Below are 25,887 nucleotides of genomic sequence, written 5' to 3'. Positions count from 1 at the left end.
GAACCAAATTGATCAAGTGAAGGGTCTATCTTGCTCGGTTTTGGACGAGGAACATGATGGTAGCGTTTAATTTCATTTATTTTAACTCTAAGGCTATCAATTTTCTGATGAACACGAAGAACCCTAATATGACACATCATTGTGAAATCGTGTATGATCATGATATGATGCAATTGATTGAGGGTTAATGATCCTCATAGGTGCAGAAACAAGATGGTATATCAATATTTCATTTATGATGCGTGCATGATAGAGTTTGAAGTTCATGAGCACTTACCTCAAAAACGGCCAAACTGAGAATTGAATTCTCCAAATGAGGAGTTCCAGTTGTTGTTTCTTGATCTGGACAGCATCAGTGGACCTTATGGAAGGTGTTTGAATGCCTGGAATGAATTGAAAACCCCTGGACCAGTTGGTGATGCTCGATCTGCAGTAGGACTCAAGTGAGGATCAAGCTTGATGATTTTGGTGTTTCAGATCATGGATGATGGTTGGAATAGTTCATATATGGTATATGGAATGTGTTTGGATGATTAGCTTGGACAGAATTGGCCTGGAATTGATTTTGGCATGATAAGGTTCAATATATGCAAATATGGAAGTGAGGTAGTGATTTTGTGATTTGAGGTGTTTTGGGGTGTATGAATGGATCAAACACATCCCATATGATGTTTATGAGTTGTGGGAAGCATCATTTTGCTCAGAACTTGCAAAGGATGGAACTTGCACTTTCTCCTCTTTGAAACTCATGAAACTTGCAATTCAAGAAAGAAGAGAGAAAACCTATAATTGTGAGGTTTTGGTGTGAATTGAAGAGTGGAAATGACCTCTATTTATAGGCCATGAGTTCTGAATGCAGAGCCTTGCAACTTGCTTCTTCTTTGGTGATTTGGCATTTGGAGATAAAGTGGAATCTTTACATTTAATGCAAATGGTTAAAGTAACTAAACCATGGTTATTTTGGCCAAGCTTCTTATCTCTTTCCCATCCGTCTCAAATCAGAAAATATCTTCCAATTATTGCCTCTATGTATCATTACTTGGTCCATTTGGCAATTTGGTTCATAACTTAGTGAAAATGGCATGAGATTTCAAGTGAAAAGTTCACTAATGTCAAAATTCAAAACCATGGCTACACTCCATATTTTTCCATGCTCTTGGACATTTTGTAAAGCTCATATTACACACTTCAAAACCCTAGTTGAAAGTTTCTTCAAGATCTTTAAGGAAGTGGGTGAAAAAGATCCATGAACTTTGAGAAAAATGAAGTTTCAAGTGAAATTTTCCAAAGATGCCAACTTTGAAGCTCCATATCTCTTAAATGGTTGATCTTATGGAAAAAATTTATATGTGTCAAAGTTGTTTATTGGATCAAAATCTACAACTTTGATGTTGGAAGTTTTTTTCAGTTTGTAGGTGAAATTTTGAGAAATTCCCTTCCAAAGTTTGGAAAAAACCATGAAAAACAGAAAAATTTTCTAAGTATGAAAGTCAAACTTTTGACTTTTTGATTCTTGATTGATTTTCTTGATTTTTCTTGATCAAATGACTTCATATATCATATATTGATGATTCAAAACTTCAAAAGTCATGGTTGACCAAAATTCCCCAAAAGTCAATGGTGATCTTGTACAGTTGACTTTTTCAGACGAATCGCGTTTCTGGAGATTTCAAATGAAACAGGCTATCCTCATCAAATGAATGGTATGAATGGATCATATTGAGGTATTGGAGGATATTGAATCATAGTTTGAGTTGTGACACCATGTCCTGATTAAAAAGGCAGTTGTTCAGTGAATTAGGTCAAAAACCCTAATTGTCGACCAGATGAAATTGATGACTGTAGATCTTGAATTGAGACATAATTTCCATTGTATATTGTCATAGGAATTATTTGAAGATGATTGAAACCTTTGATTGACTTCCTGGGGATTTTTAGGGTTTCCCAAATGTGATCCCTGATTTTAGTCCCTGATAGTTCAAAACCCTAATTCTGATGATTTGAAATTTCACTGTTGATCAATCTTTGTGTAGGAGATGTTCTGAGCCAATGGATTAGGTCAAAATGATGCACTTGGGGTCTTGATATCATGTCCCAAGTCATTAGGTCAAATCCTGAGCAAAAGTCAGGAGTATACTATCTTCAGTCAAAACCCTAATCTGGTTGATTCAAAGCCTTTGAGCTTGTTGAAATGAATCTCTGAGGACCAAATGTTGATTGTTGATGAAGATGATTCATTTGAGATGAAGGGAGAACAAAACCCTAATTGATTGTTACTTGTACTGATGAGTGATTTCCTGATCAAATCCTGCTGAGTCACAAGTAACAAACACATGCTATGCAATTTGTTAGAGATGCAAATGATGCATATGCAATGATATGAGGTGGTATCTTAGGTCAAAAATTGGGGTATGACACATATGTGTACATAATATACATTCATACATATAACTATTGGACAACAATACACTTATATAACGATTATAAAATCAAAATAGTGTAATAAAAGGTGGTCTTACTTGGAACAAATGTCTTTGTAAATGTAACTGTTGACATTTCAATACACTTCTTTGAATTACTGCTAAGTTTATACACATTTGTACAAAAATTAATACTAATGTAAATACAATATTTAAAAAGCTGAAAGATACACTTATGGATAAATTACAAGACAATGTGTTTTCTCATATTAGAGATAGAAAACAGGCCAAATCATTTTGGTTTAGGCCTGCCAAAAGCGCATGAATTAATCATGCCAATTTAAATCGGACAATTTAGGCAAGTTAGAGCTCACCCCCACGAGTTACTGAACGAGAAATTCATTACCACAATAAAAAGTAAAAAAATAATAGAATAAAAGAGAAAAGTAATACTCACTATGTAAAGATAAAGAAAAAATAAAGTTATTTAAAATGACTTGAGGAGCAAACTCGCGTCATCTCATAATCAAAGCATTTTTAATGGGATAAATATAATAATCTAACCTAAGTTGTATGTACAAAATTTCAATTCACCCTGCCTTAAAATAATGAATTAAATAAGATCAACCCGTTTCACAATTATTTATATAACTTATTATACCTTGGTGTTGGCACTTGCCTAGAACTGTCATTTGGTGGGACTTCATTTTTATTCTGTGCAAATGAAGCATAAAAAATATAAGATTTTTTAAAAGTAATATCGATTCATTATAACAAGAAGAAAATAAAATTCTACAACATTAAATTAGTGAACTTATAGTATTCAAATGCATTCAAAGATATTATAATTGTGATCGTTTAAGTATAACCTGTATTTTTCTACAAATGGTTGAAGTAATCTTATTGACAACTCCATGTAGAGGAGAACTACCTTCATCTATAAATAAAATCAACTTTAGAAATTAATAAAATGATATTTATATATATTATAAATATATTTGTATATTACTTTCATATAGATCTTAAATTAAGTTAAACAATGTATAACTTAAAGGATGGTTGTGAGTACCAAGTTATGGGTACTACATCGCTGAAAATCAAAGAAAAGTTCACTTACTTGAACTATTTTGATTCCTTTTCTTAATAACTCTTCTCTGGCTTATTATTGAATTGAATGTCTCTTTAGGCGTAGTAGCCTCTGTCATTTTCTTTTCAATAATTTTCTCTGAACTCTTGCTACAATCATACATATTTATCACAAATTAATACATAGTATGTCTGGTGTCTGATACATGTTATTGTCATACACAGACACAACATTCATACATGTAATTACGTTTATTGTTTTTTAAATGAAATTAGTATATATATATGTGAACACGTCTATGTAGAGTCATTGTGTAAGTGCTTTAATAGAAAATAATCATTGATATGATAAGAGTTTTTTGCTTATATATTTTATTGTCATACCTTTCTGGTGGTACGTGTTGTACCTTTGGTTGTGGTGCTTTTTGAACCACATGTTTCTCTTCCTTTTTTACTATATGTGTCAAAATTTCATCTATTTTCAAATACTCCATTCTTCTAGTCTCTCTATACATAACCTAAATATCCAAATGATTAAGGTTAATGAGAAAGTTGATTAACAATAAAATTATATCAAAATAATTTTTTTTATAAAGTAACCTAACATTTACAATGCATGTATCACAATTCATACTTGAAATATTTTTGCATAGGTCATGTAGGAAATAATAATCCCACGAGTTTTAGTTCCATCAAGTAGCTCCTTCATGATTTCGGCACCAATTAATGTCTCAAGATCTAGCTCAACATTCTTATCTTCAACATTGTTATTTGGTGAGACTATGTTTGTATCCTATGTAAAGAAATTATTAAAAACTGAAAAATTTGTTACAAGTAATCTTATTTCATTTTAACAAAGATGAAGCAAGTGTATAACACTCAATTCAATTATTGAACAAATTTATTTATAACTTTTTATCAAAAGTATGTAAGTATATAATAACTGTAGATATCTTTAAGCTTAACCTCAGTTTTGTCACTCGTTCTCCTTGAAGGAAGGTTATTGACAACTCCCTTTGAAAATGAACCACCTTCAACAAAAAATGATTATCAAGTTTAAAAACTAGTAGAATGATAAGTAAAAATTTGAAAAATAAAATTTTTTCGACACAACTTAATGCACTACAGGAGCTACATTTTATTCTTTTTATTCACATGACAACGATATGTCGAGGGGGAAGAACTAGTCTACCAAAAAAAATGAAGATCTCATAAAATTTATTAATTTTGATGTTTTAATTTAATTTCTCTACTTTGGTTAAATCAAATGATAACAATGAATTTATATTCTTACACACATTTTCATAGTTTTATTGAACATGAGAATCATATCAACAAATGAAAATGGTAAAATTAAAAATAAATAATGTAATCCATAAATTAGATCTTAATTGATTAAATTGTATGATTCAAACATAAATATTACATGTGTCAGGAAATAGCAAATTATTTACCTCCACTATCGAAGCTTTGATATTTATCGATCGTGCCCATTTTAAAATGAAGCTCTTCAAAACCCTAATCAAATTTCAATCAAAAATCACAAAAATAAAACCCGTTTGATACGATAGTTAGAAGATTAATAAGAAAACAAAGTAGGAATTCTATAAAAATGAATAGAGAGAAACATGTTATTAAAAATAAATCAAGAGCCACCTATTCACATCCTCAAATATTAAGAAAGACAATTCATCGTCTCAGAGTGAATCTCCGAGAAGAAAAATGTAACCCAATTAATAGCATTTTATATGAGTTTTGTTGACTTTGGTTACATATGTTATGTCACGAGAATGTTCGCCAAATAAAATTTGAAAATTCATGCATATGTTACCCTAATAATTCATTGCCGTATCTACCATTATTTTATTTGATTTAAATATAAATTTAATAAATTCGTATATTTTCCAAATATTTTTCTTTATGAGACTTTTATATACGTGACTACTTGAGCCAAATATTTTATTAATTTAATTTTCAAATAACTCATTTAATAATCATAATATAATAGAAAAAAGATAGAGAGACAAAAATATAATAAGTAATTAATAGATTAAGAGAGGTAAACAAAAATATAATAAATATTGATAAGATAAACTCTTTTTTTATATTCTATATTTTATGTGTACAAAATAGAAAACTAAGTAGCATTATAAGATTATGTCATCAATGTAATATCCCTACCTGGAATCTAGATTAGGAAAGCATTTATTGTCCCTTAATGGAATTATGAGACTAAGGATTAAATAGTCATTTTATCACAAAGGGAATTTTGGTCATTTCTTAGTGGTCTCATATGGGATATTAAGGTAATTTATGACTTGATTAAGTTGGACCACTGGTTAAGTCACTAATCCCCTTAACTGAACAAAGGGCATAATGGGAATTTCTTAGTGGAGTAAAGACGACATATTGGTCTTTTGGAAAAGATATGGTATGTGAATATATATTGGGTGCTTTAGAGAAAAATTCACATTTTCTCTCCTGTTGGAGAAGTTCCACATGAGAAAGAAAGGAGGAAGAAGAAGGAGCTCACTCCATTGGTCATCAAGGCAAGTATCTTACTACCCAATCTTCCTTAAAATTATGTTCCAACCCTCCTCTAACATTCATTCTTGTACATGCAAGATAAGGGATCACCTATTAAAGGAATTTCATCACGAGTTCCATTTGTAACGAAAAAGCTTAGCTCAAGGAAAATGAAGATAGAGTTTGGGAATGGAGGTGCATGTGACTTGGAGAAATAGAAGAGCATTCATCATCATCATCATCATCACCATCTCGAAGTTTTGCAAATGTGGGTTTGCCCTCCTCCCTAGGTTATGATTTTAAACTTGTATTAAAAATAACCTTACATGAGGTAGTTTAAAATGTGAGCTTATGAATGCATTTTAGAATTAAGAATTTCTTGAGGGGTTATATTGTACAAATAATGTGATTTCATGTGCTAATTATTGACATGAACATGTAAGATGATATATATGTTAAGATTTTCTATCATTTGACGCTTAGATTAGGGTCGCTTGACAAGAAATGGTAAGAGAAGTTAAGATTTGTTAAAAAAATTAGGTTTTCTATGAAGAAAACTAAAGAATTTGAATTCTATTTTTCACGATTTGAATAATAGGATTTGTGACTTGAGTCATAAAGTAAAATTTTAGTAAGATTTTGTTTTACCCCAATGTTTGACCACTGAGATCCCACCATAGCTTAAACATTAGGATCATCATTGTCATCATAATCATCATGCATTTATCTTTTATTAACCCAAAATATAAAAATTTGTTGTTTACTACTTGTGCCCTAAGACAGGAGACTGTTCAAGGAGAAGTTGAGCAAATCAGGGTTTTTAGGCCCACAAAGAAATTCAACATTGTTCTATGATTCAAAGGTTTCTCCAATCAAAATAAAAGCCCCAAGGATGGGTCAATGCAAGATCAATCACCTTCAAGTTCATCAAAAGCTCAAATTAGGGTTTTTGACCTACTTTCACTAGAGGGTTGACTTTTAATCAGGAGGTAGTTCCAAGACTCAAAATATGATCTGAGGGCATCCAAATCAATATTATAGTCCATCCATATCATTCATTTGAAAAGGAGAGCTTGATTCATTTGGAAATAACAAAACTGCAGTTCATTTGGAAAAAGTCAACTGTGCAAGTCAACCTTTGACTTTTGAAAAAAATAGTCAACCATGAACTTTTAAGGATCCAAATCATCATCATATGGATATTGAAGACATTTGATCAAAGAAAATTCAGAGAATTATTCAAGAATAAAAAAGTCAACAAAAAGTCAAATTAGGGTTTTTAAGTGTATTTTGACCTAATTCACGGATCTCCAAATTTTGCCTACACACTCAAAAATCTCCTAACATGAAAGTTGTAGATCTTGGCAAAACAAATAACTTATCACATTGAAACTTTTTGCAAAAAATGATTATTTTGAGAGATATGAAATTAAGAAGATAATTTTCAAAGACTTGTAAAATTTTTCAAGTGTTTTACTTGGATTTTTTCCTAACTTTATGGCCATGTTTCTCAATGATCCAAAAGGAGTTTGAGGAAACTTTTAACTACTAATTTTAAGTATGTAGCAAGGGCTTTCCAAAGAAATAAGTAGCATGAAAATTCATGGCTCCATTCATGAGATATGATTTTGTCAATATGGCACCATGAACACTTGAAAATGAAGAAGAACATGAAGAAAATGAAGAAGTTATGAACCAAAACCATTTCAAATGCAAAGATTACTTTCTTGAAGACCATATAACTTGTTCAAAGCACCATAATCAGAAGATTACACTTGCTTTTGAGCTATAATCCAAATGTTTAAGACATTATCCAAGTGATCATTCCATTAATGGCATAAAGATCACACTTCCATTTTGATAAAGAGGCTTTATGAACAAAGTCCACTCTCCTTGAGCCACTACAATGTCTCCTCTACATCAAAAGAAATTTGAACACCACAAGCGAGCTCCCCAAACTCAGAATAAAGTCATAGAAGCATGCTTGAGCTTGTACCATACCATTGGAAACACAATTTTCTCTTTTCTTCACAAACAAGCAAGATGGTACACAAGTTACATGTGAACTTAAAACTCTAAACTTCTGCCATCCATAAAACCTAAATTTCCCCTATAAATAGAGGACCTTGCCTCTTGGATCATTTACACTAGAATTCTCCAAGTCCACCTTCACTTGAAATTCTCCATTTCTTGATCTTTTCACTTTTATAGTGAATTCTTGTTCTAAGAGTTCTGGGTGTCAACCAATGGTTTAGATAACTTCTAAGCATCATTTAGAAGGTGTCTATACCTTCCTTAGCCTTTCAAAGCTTCCAAAACCAAAAATCACTTTTCAACCTCCATTAAAGGTCTTTTAAGGTCTCAACTTGCCATTTTTCAAACCAAACACTTCTAAGCCAAATTAACCCCTCAAACAACTTCTAATAATCATATAGAAGTTGTACCATACCTCTAAACACTTTCCAAGAGCCTATAACTAGAAATCATCTTTTAAATTTTCCATTAAAGAACCTTTGAACTCAAACTTGCAAAAATCAATTCCACTCGTGCGTTTTGAGGCTATATGGTTTAGATAGCTTCTAAACATCATATAGAAGCTATCCAAACACCTGTTCTTGATCTGTAACACCACTTTCATAGTGTACTCACCATAACTTTTTCCAGTTCAAGGTAAATCGTGTTCTTAGTTGCAGGCATTTTCAAGAACTTTTGAGCATTGCAAAAGCTTCCTGGAGGATCATAGAAGGTGTCCAAATCCTTGATACACCCCAAGGTCCTCTAAATTGTGCTACACAAATCCATTTTCAGAGGTAAGAAACTGAACTTTGAGCTTACGCGTTTTTGCATCATTTTAATCAGTTCTTGTTACCAATCCACTTAGAAGCAAGTAGGGAACAATAGCCCTAAGGTTTTTGGGCTTGATTAGTTGTTTACAAAATTTAATTTTAAGAATGAATTTTAGGGTTCATGCGAAAAATCCAGAAACTCTCATGTTTGAATATGTTTTAGTTTGTGTTAATTATGTGTTTGTGATCGTGGTTGAATTATGAATATTCCAGTATTTTACATTTCCAAAATTGATGGAGTTTTGAGAAATTCATGTTGATGCCATTGATGTTGTTGTTGATGTGTTCACGCGAGCTGAGTGGAGAAGATGAAGTTCAAACTTCATTTTGGCGTGTAGTAGAGTTGGCAAGATTGTTTGAGTGAAGCGTGTCCATAGGGTCTGGGGTTCGAATCCCACTCGCCCCAGACCTCTTGCATTTTTTTTTTACATTTTTCACTTTTGGTTAAGTGTTATGTTTAATTGAGTGATTCTTGTCTTCAACTCACACACGCTAGCCTGATGGTTGTTGTTTTGTGTGATAAACCTAAGGTCCTGGGTTCAAACCCTTGTGACCACATTCCCTTTAAATTTTATCACTAGTTTTATTAGCTTTTTTTTTATAAAACTTTGAAAAATCATAAAAAATAGTAGATAAGGTCTTTTTAATCCCTTCTTTTTTGTATGATTAATTTATATTGCTTATTTTTATGTTATGTTAAAAAATCACACAAATATTTATTTTTATTGTATTTTAAAATTAATTCAAAATCATGTCTTTTTATGTTAAAAATCAAGTTAAAAAATCATTTTCTTTTAATGTTTTCTTCAAGTAAGTTTCATATAACTTTGTGAATACTTGTTTAGGGTTAGGTTAGAGTGTCTTTCACTTATCTATGTACCCTTAGACCATTTCTCTTAAAGAAATTGGTATTTAACAATTAAAATTAATTAGGTTTAGGTGTATGTTTCAAAACTCTAATTTCTAAAACCCTAATTTGAAAATTCCTTAGGTTTAAAACCCTAACCAAAAAAATTTGTAACATGTTGTAATACGGTGGGAGAACTGACTTTTTTGAAATGTTGCGGTTAACAAGAGTTGCCACCGACTTTTATTTTATCCAATATATAGAAAGGCTAAAAGAACAGAAAAAAACCTTTTAAAAAGATTTTGAGTTCGGGGGGTAGGTTATACAAAGGGAAGGTGTAAGCACCAATTGTATCCATGGTTATCCATGGGCTCTTAATTGCTTAGCTCATTTTGTTTGAATTGTTTGAAAAGTTTGAAGTGTAGTGTGTGAATAGAAAAGATTTGAATAAGGACTTTAGCTTGTAAATAAGCGTAGCCTTTTTGAATTGATTTGAAAAAGAGGTGTGAAAAGTAATTTGAAAGTTTGAATGTGGAGCAAGCATTTAAGAGCACCTACCCTAAGATTGTCTTTTTTGTTCTTTAAGTTTTCGTTTGAAAGGGCTATCCATACCATGAGAAGGGTAGGTAGTCCTTTCATTGGATGTGCGGGTCATCGAGGGTCATTGTTTGCCATAAGTCTATCCATACCATAAGAAGGGCAGGAAGTCTTTAGGAAAGGATGGAATAGTCATTTGTAGGCAACCAGTAAGGATACCATAGCATTCGAAGGGACGATCATCATTTATCGAGGCAACATCGAGGGACGAGATCATTTTTTATCGTAGGAAACTCGAAGGGACTATGATCTTTATATCGAGGGACTATGATGATTTTATCGAAGGCAACATGTGCTAAGGTATCCCTACATCCGAGGGAGTTGACTATTTTATCGAAAGGCAGCAATAAAGGGGGTTACCTCAAAGGTGTGTGGGTGCAACAATCATGTGATTCGGATTCAATTATATTATCTTGTAAATTAGTGATCTAGATTGAGTTAATAGTCTTGCCACTCCCTATTGTTACTAACCACGCAATTAATATCATGCAGAAAAATAAAGTGCGGAAATTAAAAGTTCCTACGCTATTACAAGGCTTCGGGGAGGTGGAATTACAAAACCAAAAAACCGGGGGGAAAAGGCAGAAAATAAACCTACAACTATTACAAGGCTTTGGGGCAGTTACATAATAATTAATAAAATATGCGGAAAATAAAAAGCCTAATTGTAACACTCCATGTTTTTCATAATTTATTTTAAAATTAATTTAATTGAATTATGGGGGAATTATTTGGAATTATTGAGGATTATGAAGAATTAATCAGATGGGGTTGAGTCGTGATTAGTAAAGGAGGGGGTGCATTGGTAGGCCCTATTACTAATTAAAATAATTTTATTTTATTTTCCACAAAATAGAGGAATTGTGGGAAAGAGGAATAGAACCAAGGAGAAGAAAGAGTCTGAACGTGAAAGAGAAGAGGAGCAGAGAAGTGCGACAAGAGGAAGAACGAAGAATCAACCTTCAGGTAAGTGGGGACTCTTCCGTTTATCTTCTATTATGGGATTATAGGTAGTAGGATAGAATTGATCATGTTGTTTAGGTCAATTGAGTTATGCTTAGGTTGTAGAAATGTTAGGTTTTTGGGAGAATTGAATGATGATGTTGTATTAATCATGTATGGTGTTAATTGGATGGTTGAAATGTATTATAAATGTGTTATAATATGTGTTTGTTTTACTGTATGCGAAATCTGGTTGAAATGGAATTGGTTTGATAATGATTCGGTGAAGGGAGGTCAAAATCGCAGGCTGTTTTTCTGCGATTCATAGTTCTGGAAATCGCTAGTTCGCGCCGCGTCCAGGGGTTGGCGCCGCGAACTGCGTGGCAGAAAGCTAGGAAGTTTTGTTGTGTTCAATACGCGCCGTGAGCATATGGATGTGCCGCGAAGGCATACTTCTTTTCTTATTTCGTGCCGCGAACACATGTTTGCGCCGCGAAGTGCTTGGCAGAATGTTGGGGATTTTTTGACTCTCTCAGTTCGCGCCGCGAACTAAGGTTGGCGCCGCATGCTGTTGGTGACAGGCCATTTTGAAAAGTTTAAAGAGGTGTAACTTTTAAATCGTAAACCGGATTTTGGTGCCGTTTCGAGCATGGTGAAGCTAACCAAATAATTTACATAATAAAATGGTGTTTTAAGTTGTGACTCGAGATTATTTTAAAATACTCGATTTTATTTGGTTGTGGTGGTTTATACTTACAGGTACACTAATGAATATTCTACCTGCTATGATGTTGTGGTTGTAACCATTGTTTGTTATACATGTATTGTTGGTATAAAATATGTGTTTTTTTATGGTTGAGAAATAGCATGATTGTGTGTGGCTATTGATTATTGTAGTTGATGATTATGACATTTGGTTGATTTATGTGGGTGATGAGCATGTTATGGTTGATACATGCATTCATAATTATTGTGTGGCTGATCCTTGACGATGGTGGGTCAGTGGTAGCTAATTCCCATTGTGTGGAATTAGTGAGTAGGTGTTGCCGTATCCTTGACGATGGTGGATCGGTGAGTTGGGTTATCCCAAATTTTGGTACCACATGCATGTAGTTGCATTGCATTAGGCTACTTGTGTTATTATAACATGAATGGAAGATTGTCCAATGTTATAATATGTGTTGATTGTTTGATTGTTGTACTGATTGTGTGGTTGCGAATCTGATCGTAACTGTAATTGGGTGAATGGCATGTGATTTGATATTTTATTATCTATACCTTATAACATTAGTTAAATGTGAATGAGACTCACCCTTACTGTTGTTATTTTTCAGATTGAGGAGTAGCTCTTGTACTTGGTGAGGATTAGCTCGTCAAGTAGTTCGTTAGAGTCAGTTGGGTCCGTGTCATGCTCTGGTCGTGTAACACTAGGAACGTTGTTTAGAGTTACTTGTTAAACTCTTTTTATTTAGGTGTTTTATTATTGGTGGTATTTTTAAGTCTATGACTTTGGATGTTGCATTGTTCAGATGTTAAAGATATTTCCGATGTGTTAACATGATGATCTAAATAATATTTGGGTTTAACGTTCTCTTTTATGGCATGACATGAGTATTTGTTTGATTAATGGAAGTTGTAATGCCCTTTTCATGTTTACTCTGATTATTGTTTAATATTTATGCGGGGTATTAGAAGGGTGTTACACTAATTACTATTACAACCCTTAGCAGTTACATAATATGAAAAACTATGAATAAATAAAATACAGAAATAAAAATCCTAATTACTATTACAAACCAGGAGCAGTTACATAAATTATAAACAATTACGCGAGAAAGTAAATAGCGGACAAATTGAGAAATCGATAAAATATTTGAAGAAGAGGAGGAAAAAGATTTGATTTTTAGAAAAATATTTTAAGTTAATGTTAATCTAAATCTAATTTAATAAATGAAAATAAATCTAATTATCTAATTATGTACAAATTAAATCTAATCTAATTAAATCTCTAATTGATTTTAATTATTAAATCTAAAAAATCTAATCAAATCCTAATTACTAAATTAATCAAAATTATGTTAAAAATAAAATAAATTAAACCTAAATCTAATTATTTTAAAAAAATTTTTAACTACTAAATCTAATCTAATTAAATTTTAAATTGAAATTTAGTCTTAGTTAAAAAATCTAATCTAATCCTAATTATAGTCAAAAATAAATGTTAAGACAATTAAATCAAATTAACTATTAAAACTAAATGTTTTTGTGATTTTATGATTTTATAGAAATTAAATTAATTAAACAACCTAATTACTAAAATTAAATTAATTAAACAAAAAGGTGAAAGAAAAAATAATTAATAGTCTAAACCATAATCCTAGTTCTAATTAGTTATGGGTTGATTTTAATTATGTGGTTTTAAGTTAATTGGTTAATTAAAGAAAAGTGTAGAGAAAGAAGAAAGAAGGAAAGATTGACAAAAAGAAAGGGTAAACCTGGTGGTCGAACCCGGGTTGGAAAGGTGATCGGCGCTTGTATGCCACCAGCTGTGCCAACGTGCTTTTGGTGTTAGTGGATGGATCGCCGGCGGTTGAGGCGTGAAGGAGTGGTGCAGATCCGGTATGATTTGGTGGTTTTGACTAAGTTCCACTTCTCTTTTGTTCTCCTCTTCTACGTCTTTGGTAGATTATTTTCCATGTGATTTCATCTTCTTCCCCATATGTATTCTCTCTTCTCCATTCATACAAACAAAATCAAATCAAAAGAAAACAACACTTTCAAAAAAATAATCATGGCTATCAATTGAACCAATAAAAAGCTAACAAAAATAAAAAAATAAACAACACCACCTGAGGGCTTCGATGGCGGTTTGTGGAGGAAAGATGCGCGTTGAACCACTCGGTTCTACGGTGAGAGGATGATATAAGTTCTTGAGTTTCTTTTTGAAAGTTTTCTTGATGTTCTTTAACAAGCTACGAAGTTGTTATGATATTCATGAGAGAAAGTGAAGCTTGATCTTAGAGAGAAGGAGAAGAGAATAATTTTTGTGTTTGTGAGAAGAGAGAGAAAGAGTGAGAATAAGGGTTAGAAAATTGTTGTGTGTGCCTAATGTGTAAAATTTAGTGATATTTATAGTGTAACTTAGGTAAACAAATATGGAACAAAAAAAATCAAATATTAACTATTCATTAAAAGCTTAAGTCAAAAATAATTTGATTGTGATCTTTTAAATGATTAACTAATATTTTCTTAAAAAGATCTTTACTTGTTACCCAAGTTGTGAAAAATGTTAAAAATAGAACAAATAAAATTAAAAACTTTCTTTTTTAGATTTTTTGAATATTTTATGATTTTTGGTGATTTTTTGACTAAAATATGCATAAAAGTGAAAATTGACTATTTTAAAAAATGCTAATTTAATTAGTGCGAAAATTAAATTAAAATAATAAAAAAAATGCAATTTTTATGATTTTTGAATAATGGAAATAAAGTTAGAATTAAAATTAGAAAACAAATAAAAAAGGAGAAGTGTTAGAAGTGAGATTTGAGCCCGGGACCTCGCTCATGTACCTTTTAACCTCAAATCCTTACCAACTGTGCTACGTCACTAATTCGAAATAAAATGACGTTTAAAAATGTACGAGGGCAAATTTTGGGGTATGACACATGTTGATCATTGTTTATCCATGTCTATTTGTATTTGTACATACTTGTTGATTTCTTTTAATCCATGTCATGTACTTAACTGTTATTTTGATCATATCTTGTTAATTCATCATATGTATTGTTTATCTAACCCCATGTTTATGCATCATGCTTATCATTCATCATTCATACATGAATTTGAATCCAAGGGTTTAGATACATCCATCTCTCTTACTTGTTAATTATCATACTCACTTGTTTGTTCTTGTACGTACATGAGGTATTTATTGTTAATTATCCAAGCTTGATGTTTTGTCCAAAAGGATGGGAATGATATTGACTAAATTGTCAAGGTACTTAAATTCTTATCCAATATCTTTTATGTTTGTGTTAAGTATTGGTAAAGATTTTCACTTGTTTATGGTTTAGTATTGTTAAAGCTTAACCAAACCCTTTTGTTTTGAAACCTTGGTTTTAAGAATAGAATTATTCCCGGTGAAACTATTCTTAATCCATTTATCTTGTTAAAACTTGATCCTTTGTTTTTTAAATCTTGGTGTTAAGAGATGAATTATTCCCAGTGAAACTTCTCTTAACCCATTGACTTTGTATTTTAAAGCTTGGTCTTTTCTTTTTAGTTTTAAAATTTGTTAAGGATTTTAAAGCTTAACCTTTTAAAATTTATTAGGTATTTTAAAGCCTAATTGCTTTTTCAAAATTGTTAAGTATTTTAAAGCTTAACCTTTTAAACTTATTAGGTATTTTAAAGCTTAATCTTCTTTTAAACTTGTTAAGTATTTTAAAGCTTAACCCTCTTTTAAAACTTCTGAGTATTTTAAAGCTCACACCCAAAAAGATTTTGGCCACTTTGGCCCCCTTTTTTCCTTTTAAGAGGAACTACAGAAGCTCTGACCTCCCTATTGCACTTAAGGGGTATGTAGGCATAAGATGCGATATCTTATCGAGCTTACTTTTAAAAACTTCTCTTCCCATCCCCACCCTCTATTTCAAACAAGTTTTTTCACATAGGATTTTGATCGGTAAAATAGAAAGTGTACTATTTTGCCTCTTGTAATAATAGGGAAAATTCCCCGAATATCGATCTCAGGGACTGCGTAGGAATAATAAGTTCAATTCAAGGTTCAATTAAACAAAAACTTCAATTGGGTTTTGTATGGTGATTATCACTTAGTGAAAAGTAGAATAAGAAGTAAATGAAATTGACTCTGTAACAAATATGAGTAACATGCTAGGGATAGTGGATGATTGACTCTGTAACAACTCTGGAATTTCTATTGCAACAACTTATTTTCAATAATCAATTATCGATTCTTAAGGTTGTTTGATCCTAAGTCCTTAGTGAAAAAAACCTTTGATCCTTCATCCTAAACCCTAAGTCCTTAGAAGTTTACAATGAAATCAATCAATTAAGTTATCAAGAATATTCGATTGCTATAAGGTATTCCTATTCCTAGGTAATATCTATTATAGCATATTCTCATGAAAGCATTATCAATGGTGGTCTAACCTAAACGATAATCATACATCAATTCCAATTTGTCCGAAAGGAAAAGCATTAGAAACATCAAGAGAATAAATTAACAACGAGAAAACATGATAGTTATTGCAATTACGAACTCAGAGTCATTACAAAGTAAAATCAGAGCCACCCCCTAGCATTGGGGGGTTTAGCTACTCATAGTATTCAAAGAAAACACAATAACGAATAAAGACATTACAAGAAATTGGAGGAGATTGAATCTTCAATTGCTTCCTTTCATGAAGATCTTCTTCTCTCCCAAACCCTTGTTTTCTCCAATCTTCTATTGTATTCCTTTCTCCAATCTGTCAAAAGTCCACTTCTCCTTACATAAAATGCGTTTAAGTTGCTTCAGTATCAGTCTCAGTGTCAGCAAAAAGTCCAAAGTACCCTTAATACAAGACAGAGTAAAATTGATCAAAAAGTGAGGTTTATGTCCGCATCCATTTACACGGGCCGTGTTTATTTACACGGGTGCCCGTGTCGATTTTCTGATTCACGTGGCTTAGAATTCTGCATCAGTCCCAAAAACACGGGCAATGTTTTTTCACACGGATGCCCGTTTTTTTTCACACGGGCAGTGTTAATTCACACGGGTGCCCGTGTTTATCCACTGTCGTTGTGCGTTCCCTTGGCTTTTCCACACGGGAAGTGTTGATTCACACGGGTGCCCGTGTTGACCTCCTGATTCTTCATAAACTTCCATCTCTCCGCCTTCCAGAGTCCCCAAACTGCCTCCATTATTTCCTCTGATCAAACACATCAACCTGAAATACTAACACTACCAAACAAAGGCATAAAGATATTCTTTTGACATAAACTTTAAACAAAATGCTATGCAATACTATAAATTAATAAACATGATAAACTTAACATAAAAGCAATAAAACAACCGAATGTGTTACCGAAATGATGAATTTGTGCCGGATAAACGACGGAAACTTAATAGAAATGGTGACCGATCACAACCCCAAACTTATCTCATTGCTTGTCCTCAAGTAATGTATTGAGACTAAAACATAGGTCACCCACGAATTTCTCTTTTCCAAAACAAAGCCTATGTCTTCTATAAGTTGCCTTCTTCCTTCCCGATCAAGCTTCTGGCTTCCCGAATCGAACTATCTACTACACTTTCACATCAGAGGACTTCTTTACCTGCAAACTTTTTCACACTCTCACCAAATCTCTCGGGGTTAAAGTGTTTGCACTCACAGTACCAAAATATGCAATATCAACTCTTAATTTTGAATGTATTCTATCTTCACTACACACACAGATTCCACACACTTTATGAGGTCTTTTTGGTTGTAACGGGGCTTAGGTACGGTAGGATAGAAATATAAATGGATTACAAAGGGGTTTGGATTTGGCATTCATGATGTTTTTCTCACTTTTGTGCCTAACTCATAGCTTGGGGTTTTATTCAACTTTGACTCTTTTTCACTCAATTTTCAATGAGCATGTTGGAGTCTTTAGTAACGGCAAATGCTTTTCTCTTTTGTTTTTCTTCTGCTATGACATTTGCATGCCTCTCATTTTTTACTTCTTATCTTTTTTTTTATTGCACTTACCCTTTCTCTACATGTTACCACCCCAAACTTATCTTTTCGCACACTTTATAATTTACAACAATCATGCCGAACAGGGTAGAAAGTGTATGGTTACGGGTGAATAGGGGTTTATTTCAAACAAAAAGGCTAAGGCTCAATAGGGGTTCACAAAGGATAGAAAGGCTAAGGGTTAAACAAACAACATGCCTCAGTGTGTGTCCTCATGTTTTGTTGTGTCAAAAGGACATACGCAAAATCAGAGTGATAAGGTCATACCTGACTGAAATCTCATGATGATATTTTAATGTTTGGCCTTTCTACTCTCACCATGTTGGTTATGCTTACAAGATCTGAAGCCTCCTCGTGTCATGTGGTTTCTTTTCCGACTCGGGTATACCATACAACCATTTCGGTCCGGTGTTACCAAATTGCATCCAACCTTTAATTTTATCATTTCATGGCTGTATCAACTTCGGGGGTGCCTCGGGAGATCATGTATGGGGAGTATCTTTCATCCACTAGCTATCAATATCAGATTCATCCAACAACTATATGTCACTCTGTAACACAATGGTACACCAGAAAACGAATAGTAATGCTAAAAACAAAATAAACACTAAAACAAGAGCAATGCAAGAAAATCCCCCACACCTGAACTAAACATTGACCTCAATGTTTTATCCCAACTGCACAAAAGACTCACATAGGGTACATCAACTCTAGCTGTCGCTTTCAAGCTTTCACCATAGAAATCCCCTTTTTATTACCTGAAATAAAACAAAACAAAAGGAGAAATACGTTTGTTAAAAGCGTGGGTTGCCTCCCACGAAGCGCTTCGTTTAATGTCGCTTGGCTCGACGATCCACTACCCTTTATTAAGGAGGGTGCTTCCTTTTCCGCACCTTTTCTCCTTTCCTTTTAGCAACCAAGAATTCATGAAGCTTAAAATTTCGGGAAACTTTGTGATTTATGTCACTTCCAACCTTGCCACCCTTTCTAGCCTTCACCTTGGGTGTGGACTTAGGAATAAAAGCTTCATAGGATACCTTATTGGAGACTGTAGCTGAAACTTTTTATGGACTTGGTGTTGAATTTCTCATTCCTTCCCCAAGCTTGATCATGCTAACTGTAGGTTGATGTCCCTTTCCTTCAATTTGTTTCTTGATGTCAGACACTTGTAGAGTTACTTTCTCATCAAAATATTTCAGGGTCAGAGCACCTGTTTCAATGTTAATGTTGCTTCCACTAGTAAGCATGAATGGTCGACCCAAAATGATAGGCGTCTTGTCATACCCCAATTTTTGACCTAAGATACCACCTCATATTATATCATATGCATCACTAACAAATTGCATAGCTTGTGTTTGCTACTTGTGACTCAGCAGGGTTTAATCATGAAATCACTCATCAGTACAAGTAACAATCAATTAGGGTTTTATTCTCCCTTTCATCTCAAATGAAACATCTTCTTCAACAATCAACATTTGGTCCTCAAAGATTCATTTCAACAAGCTCAAAGGCTTTGAATCAACCAGATTAGAGTTTTGACTGAAGACAACATACTCCTGAATTTTGCTCATAATTTGACCTAATGGATTGGGACATGACCTCAAGAACCCAATTAAATCATCTTGACCTAATCTATTGGCTCAAGACATCTCCCACACAAGGATTGATCAACAGTGAAATTTCAAGTCATCAGACTAGGGTTTTAAATTATCAGGGACTGGAATCAGGGATCACATTTGGGAAACCCTAAAAAGCTCTAGGACATCAATCAAAGGGTTCAATTATCTTCAAATAATCCCTATAACAATATCCAATGGAAATTGTATCTCAATTCAAGATCCACAGTCATCAATTTCATCAGGTCCACAATTAGGGTTTTTGACCTAATTCATCTGAACAACTGACTTTTTAATCAGGACATGGTGCCAATACTCAAATCATGGCTCAAGATCCTCCAATACCTCAACATGATCCATTCATACCATTTATTTGGTGAGGATAGCTTGGTTCATTTGAAATATCCAGAAACGCGATTCGTTTGAAAAAGTCAACTGTACAAGATCACCATTGACTTTTTGAAAATTTTGGTCATCCATGACTTTTGAAGTTTTAAATCATCAATATATGATATTTGAAGTCATTTGATCAAGGAAAATCAAGAAAATCAATCAAGAATCAAAAAGTCAAAAGTTTGACTTTTCATACTTAGAAAAATTTCTGTGTTTTCAATGGTTTTTTTCAAACTTTGGAAGGGAATATCTCAAAATTTCACCTACAAACTGAAAAAAACTTCCAAAATGAAAGTTGTAGATTTTGATCCAATGAACAACTTTGTCACATATAATTTTTTTTCCAAAAGATCAACCATTTAAGAGATATGGAGCTTCAAAGTTGGTATCTTTTGAAAAATTCACTAAAAACTTCATTTTTTCCAAAGTTCATGGATCTTTCTCACCCATTTCCTTAAGGAACTTGAAGAAGCTTTTAACTAGGGTTTTGAAGTACATAAAAAGAGATTTCCAAAATGTCCAAGAGCATGAAAAAATATGGAGTATAGCTATGGTTTTGAATTTTGCCATTAGTGATCATTTCACTTGAAATTACAAGCCATTTTTACCAAAGTTATGAACTATTTTACCTTATGATGCAAGCAATGACATAAACAAGAAATAATTGGAAGATATTTGTGGTTTGTGATCAGAATGGAAAGAGATAAGAAGCTTGGGGAATTTTAACCATGGTTAAAGGATTTAACCTTTTGCATTTAATGCAAAGATGCCATTCTATCTCTTAATGCCAAATCACCATTCTAATCTCAACTTGCAAAGGCTTGGTATTCAGAAAGCTTGGCCTATAAATAGAGGTCATTTCCTCATTCAAAAACACACCAAAACCTCTAAAAGATAGGTTTTCTCTTTCTTTCTTGAATTGCAAGTTTCATAGTTTTCAAAGAGGTAGAAAACTCAACCTCCAAACCCTTGAAGTTATGGCCAAAGTGATGGTTCTAACATCTCATATACATCATATGGGACGTGTTTGATCCACTCACACACCCCAAAACACCCTAAAACTCATAATCACTATCCATCCTCCATATGAACATAAAGTGAACCTTATCATGCCAAAATCCACACCAGACCAATTCTGTCCAAACTAACCTTCCAAACACCATCCATATACTTCATATGAATGATCCAAACACTCATCATCAACCTGAAACACCTCCATCATCAAATTCGATCCTCACTCCAAGCAACTGCAGATCGGGTACCATGGCCACACTCAGGTGAATTCAGTTTATTCCAGGCATTCAAACACCTTCCATAAGGTCCATTGAAGCTATCCAGATCATCAAACAACACCTGGAACCCCTCTTTTGCAAAATTCGATTTCCAGTTTTGCAAGTTTCTTAGGTAAGTGTTTTGAACTTCAAACTCCATCATACATGCATCATAAATGAAAAATTGATTTGCCATCTTGTTTCGGCACCATCACTGAATAATAACCCTCAATCAATTGCATCATATCATGATCATACACGATTTCAGATTAAATAATAGAATTAGGGTTCTTCGTGTTCATCAGAAAATTGATAGCCTTAGAGTGAAAATAAATGAATTGTGAGAGTACCATCGTGTTCCTTGTGAAAAACGAGTGAGATAGACTATCTACTCGATCAAAACAATTCAGTTTCAAAGATTTTCAAATTCAAATGGGGTTTGTGTTCTTGGCGCGTTTTTTCGTTTAGAAAATTCAAATGTTGGTTTTTCAATATAATTAAACGAGCGCGTATCAATTACAAGTTGCACGCGCAGCTCAGTTGGTTGTTGTTTTGAGTGGTGAACCTAAGGGCGTGGGTTCAAGCCCTTGTGAGACCAAAGCTAATTTTTTACCACTTATTTTCTTCATTTTTCTTTACAACTTCAATCAATTAATTAACCAATCAAATCAATTCATTTTCACTTCATTTTTTTTACACTTCTCATTTAACATACATATTTTATGAATATCCAAAAAAATCACAAAATAATATTTATTTGATATATTTTTATTAGGTTTAAAATGACTTGTTTTTAAGTGTTTTTTAATACTTTAAAAATAGTTTTTTTATTTGATTTTCAAAACCTAATCACTTGCAAATATTTTGTGATCAAACCCTAATCACTTAGGTCTTAATTAAGTATAATCTTTGTCTTTATCTTAATTAAGTTGACTTTTGTCAAAAATTCAAACCATTTTAAAATAAACGATCAAAGTTCTTCAAAACGACGAAACCTTGCGTCTCTTTACAAAACAATCAACCATGTTTTATAAAATAAAACATGGGCCTCTCTTATGAGTTGTAAGTCCCATTCCTTTTTTTTTTGCTTTTGTACATATCTTCTTAAATGTTTTTGTACATAACTTATGAAAAACTTTTGTTTTAAATCAAACCTTTTCAAAGAAAACACTTGGGCATCCCTTAAGGTGTAAGCCCCACTCCTTTGTATAAAATTAGGTTTTTCTTTATATATATGCCTATTTTTTTTTTATACCTCGATAAATTTGATTTAAACCCTCGAATAACAAATAAAAAAATTAGGGTTTTCTTCAAAAATCTTCATGGGCCTCCCTCAAGGTATAAGTCCCAACCCCCTTTGTAAATATTTGTTTACATAGCTTTGAATAAACTCATTGGGCTTCTCCCCGAGTATAAGTCCCAACACCCGTACACATAACCTTGTTTGACAAGCCGTTCATCCTTAAAGGTATATTTCCTTCATAAACTCCCATGTACACTCACACTTGGTCATATATATACTTGTTCATATATTTGTTCATGTTTGTTCATATACTTGTTCATGTGTTTGTTCATATTATATATGCTTGTTATCTCATACAAAATTCATATGCTTGTTATCATCAAAACTAAGAATATTGATCAGAACAAATCTTGTTCTAACAGTTTTTGCCAAAAGGCTGGCTAATCAAACTTGTTTTTGCCACAAGGCTGGCTAAACAAAAATCATCTTTATCATTCTAAGCACCATAAGTGGCACAACCTAGGTCTTATAATGAAAAGATTCAAACAAAATCAACATATGTATGTGATGATATAGATTAGATACATCGAGCATTTAGATGACATTTGTCTCTTATCCTTTGCTTCCACTAGCATAAGTGGGAACTACGATTGCTCTGAGTTTCTCAACATCCCTTTGAGAATACGTAGGCACAAGGTCGTATCCTTGGCGAGCAAAACTTCTATCTCCCTCAAACCACTCAAACCTTAGCACCCCGTAGACCTCGAGCTACAGATGCTCTAATTCCCTCTAAGGGATATGTATGCAGAATATTGCGATGATCTTTGCGAGCATAATCAAACAAACACCTTAGGTCCCACCTATTTCACAACAGAAACCTCCCCAATAGCATAGAAAGAAATAAACAGACAAAGAAACCTATAGAGTACTATAGATACGTAGGGTGCTAATACCTTCCTTTCGTATAACCAACCCTCTTACCTGGAATCTCTCCCCCACTTTTGCATTGCTTTTAATTTTGTGTTATTTGCTTTGCATATCTTTTAAGGTTATTGCAACTTTTTCCCTTTTCCTGTTTTGGAAACAATAAAAAGTTTGGTCGTCACTCGAAAACAAAAATCATTTTCTTGAGCATCGAGCCCAGAGAAGGCATCCGGTGTCTCATCCCGATTTTTCCCGCGACACGTCTCTTCATCTTCCGGAATATCCATGATCTCAAAATCCACTAGAAAAATGAATCTGTCAATTTCCACCAACACGTCTTCAGCTACCACGTATGCTTGCTTGATGGTGTGATCTGCAAATTTCAGCTTTTTTCCTTTTTCCCTTACTATTCCAATACCCAGCTTTTTGAAAATGGATAAAGGCATCAAACTCACACTAGCACCTGAATCGATCAAAACCTTGGGAAAATTTATGTTGTTGATGGTGCATGGTATTGCAACCGCTCCAGGATCTTTCTTCTTAATTGGGATTCTCCTTTCCGGTGAGATTCTCCCGCACTTTTCAATTACTCCCTTTTGTTCATCTCCCGTTGGCTTCTTCTTTGCAATTACATCTTTCATAAATTTTCTGTACAACAGCATTTGCTCAAGTGCTTCAAAGAAAGGAAAATTTATCTCTAACTTCTTGAACAATGTAGTGAACTTCTCAAACTCGTTCTCTTTTGAATCCTTCTTTTCCCCTCTAGTAGGGAATGGCAACTTGATCATCGGTTTAGCCTCTTTTTTATTTTTTTCTTCATTTGGCTCTACCGGTGTCACGACTTCTTTGGTTGTTTTCTCAGTTTCCCTCACTTCCAAGTCCACCTCTACGACCATATTGTCATCTGTTTCATCATGTTTTTCAGATTCCGGTATTTTCTTGCTTCGTGTTGTGACAGCATTCACATTCTCTTGATTTTTCGGGTTTATCACAGTTGAGCTTGGAAGAGTACTTTGTGCATGTAGAGATAGATGTTGTGCTATCTGACCCACTTGAACCTCCAAATTTCTGATTGACGCATTTGTGTTCTTGTGGTTGTTCCTTGTCTCTTCTTGAAATTGAGAGTTATAAGTAGCCATTTTTTCTATAGCCACTTCCCTTTCTGATTTCTACGGAGCTTGTTGTTGTTGATCTTTCCACGAGAAGTTTGGATGATTCTTCCACCCCGGATTGTAGGTGTTAGAATATTGATTGTTCTGCTTCAAGAACTAAATCTCCTCAATCTGTTGTGGAGGTGCAAGACAATGGACGGTTTTGTGTGGTCCATTACAAATCTCACAATTAGCGCTTGGTGTTTGTTGGACTTGAGCCACTATCTCAGTACCAATGTTCAGTGCCTTTAACCTCTTTTCCACTTCTGCAACAACTGTCTCTTCAATTTTCACCTGCTTTTTAGCTTCCAGCTTTAGGTCAATCACTCCTTTAGGCTTGCTTGTTACCCTGTCATATAGCTCCAAAAGCTCATTTTCAGCGATTGCTTCAATGATATTCTTCATACCAGTGGCTGTTGCAAAGTTGGATGAGCCACCGGCAGCTGAATATAGAATTTGCCTTGTCTTGAGTCCGAGACTATTAACGAACATCTGCATCTGCTCAGTATCATCCATATTGTGAGTAGGACAAGCCATTAGGAGTCTTTTGAATATTTTATAAGTATCCCCTAGCGACTGACCTTCTTTCTGCTTAAAATTAAGAATTTCATATATTTTTCTCAATGACACTGATGCAGGAAAGTACTCATTCAGAAAAGCCTTTGGCATCTCTTCCCAAGTAGTAATACTCCCTGCAGGTAGGGAATAGAACCATTCTGCCTCATCAGTTAAGGTGAAAGGGAACATACGTAACCTCTTTGATTCCTTACTATGCCCATCTATCTTCAGAGTGGTACTCATAGTCAGAAACCTTTGAAGATGTTTATTTGCATCTTCGTTCACCCTTCCAGAAAAAAATCGTCTTTCTAGTTGATTGATAGTGCTGGGATGCAGCTGAAAGTGTGCCGCATTCACCGGTTGGTTCACAATTGTCATTCTACCAGCCGTTGCATTATTTCCACTGTAGTCACCAAGAAGTCTCTCGACTGGTGGGGTTGGATCAACTGCCATTGTCTTAGGAATTGTCTCGGCGTCTGAACCGGAATGCTCTGAATGAACCGAAACTTCTTCCTCTTTTTCTAGTATTGTTGGATTTCCTTCGGATGATGCCAGTCTTTCTTGCTTTGCTCTTCTGAGTCTTACTCGTAAAGTCCTTTCTGGTTCTGCGTCAAAAGGTAATTCAGCTGAGGGCTTTCCTCGCATACAAGGATTAGAAACGGATTAGCGAAAACAAAAATTTAACAATACAGAAAAATAAATAGTTGCAGAGCAACAAAATTC

General features: G+C 33.6%; 1 protein-coding gene across 1 annotated transcript; it reads right to left on the bottom strand.

Annotated features, from left to right (window-relative positions):
- Window positions 1–2,712: 2,712 nt before the first annotated feature.
- Window positions 2,713–24,594, bottom strand: LOC131649651 (uncharacterized). Its single transcript, XM_058919403.1, has 9 exons — window positions 24,158–24,594; window positions 23,715–24,103; window positions 4,473–4,537; window positions 4,141–4,299; window positions 3,891–4,024; window positions 3,538–3,656; window positions 3,290–3,357; window positions 3,082–3,134; window positions 2,713–2,728 (listed from the first exon to the last, which is right to left on the bottom strand). The coding sequence occupies exons 1-9, from the start codon at window positions 24,592–24,594 to the stop codon at window positions 2,713–2,715; spliced, it is 1,440 nt and encodes a 479-aa protein (XP_058775386.1).
- Window positions 24,595–25,887: the final 1,293 nt, after the last annotated feature.

This window comes from Vicia villosa, linkage group LG2 (genome assembly GCF_029867415.1).
Source record: "Vicia villosa cultivar HV-30 ecotype Madison, WI linkage group LG2, Vvil1.0, whole genome shotgun sequence".
NCBI classification, from domain to species: Eukaryota; Viridiplantae; Streptophyta; class Magnoliopsida; order Fabales; family Fabaceae; genus Vicia; species Vicia villosa.
The sequence above is the reverse complement of the archived record's forward strand: the minus strand, read 5'-3'. Positions and strand labels throughout refer to the sequence as shown.

Excerpts from the sequence above, each read along its gene's own strand:
- LOC131649651 (XM_058919403.1), bottom strand. The coding sequence starts at position 24,594 with ATGGCTACTTATAACTCTCAATTTCAAGAAGAGACAAGGAACAACCAC. Across the intron at positions 4,538-23,714 it reads TCCGGAAGATGAAGAGACGT|GTGGTTCATTTTCAAAGGGA; the intron begins GTCGCGGGAAAA and ends TTTTTGTTGAAG. Across the intron at positions 3,358-3,537 it reads AAGGAATCAAAATAGTTCAA|ATGAAGGTAGTTCTCCTCTA; the intron begins GTAAGTGAACTT and ends TTTTATTTATAG.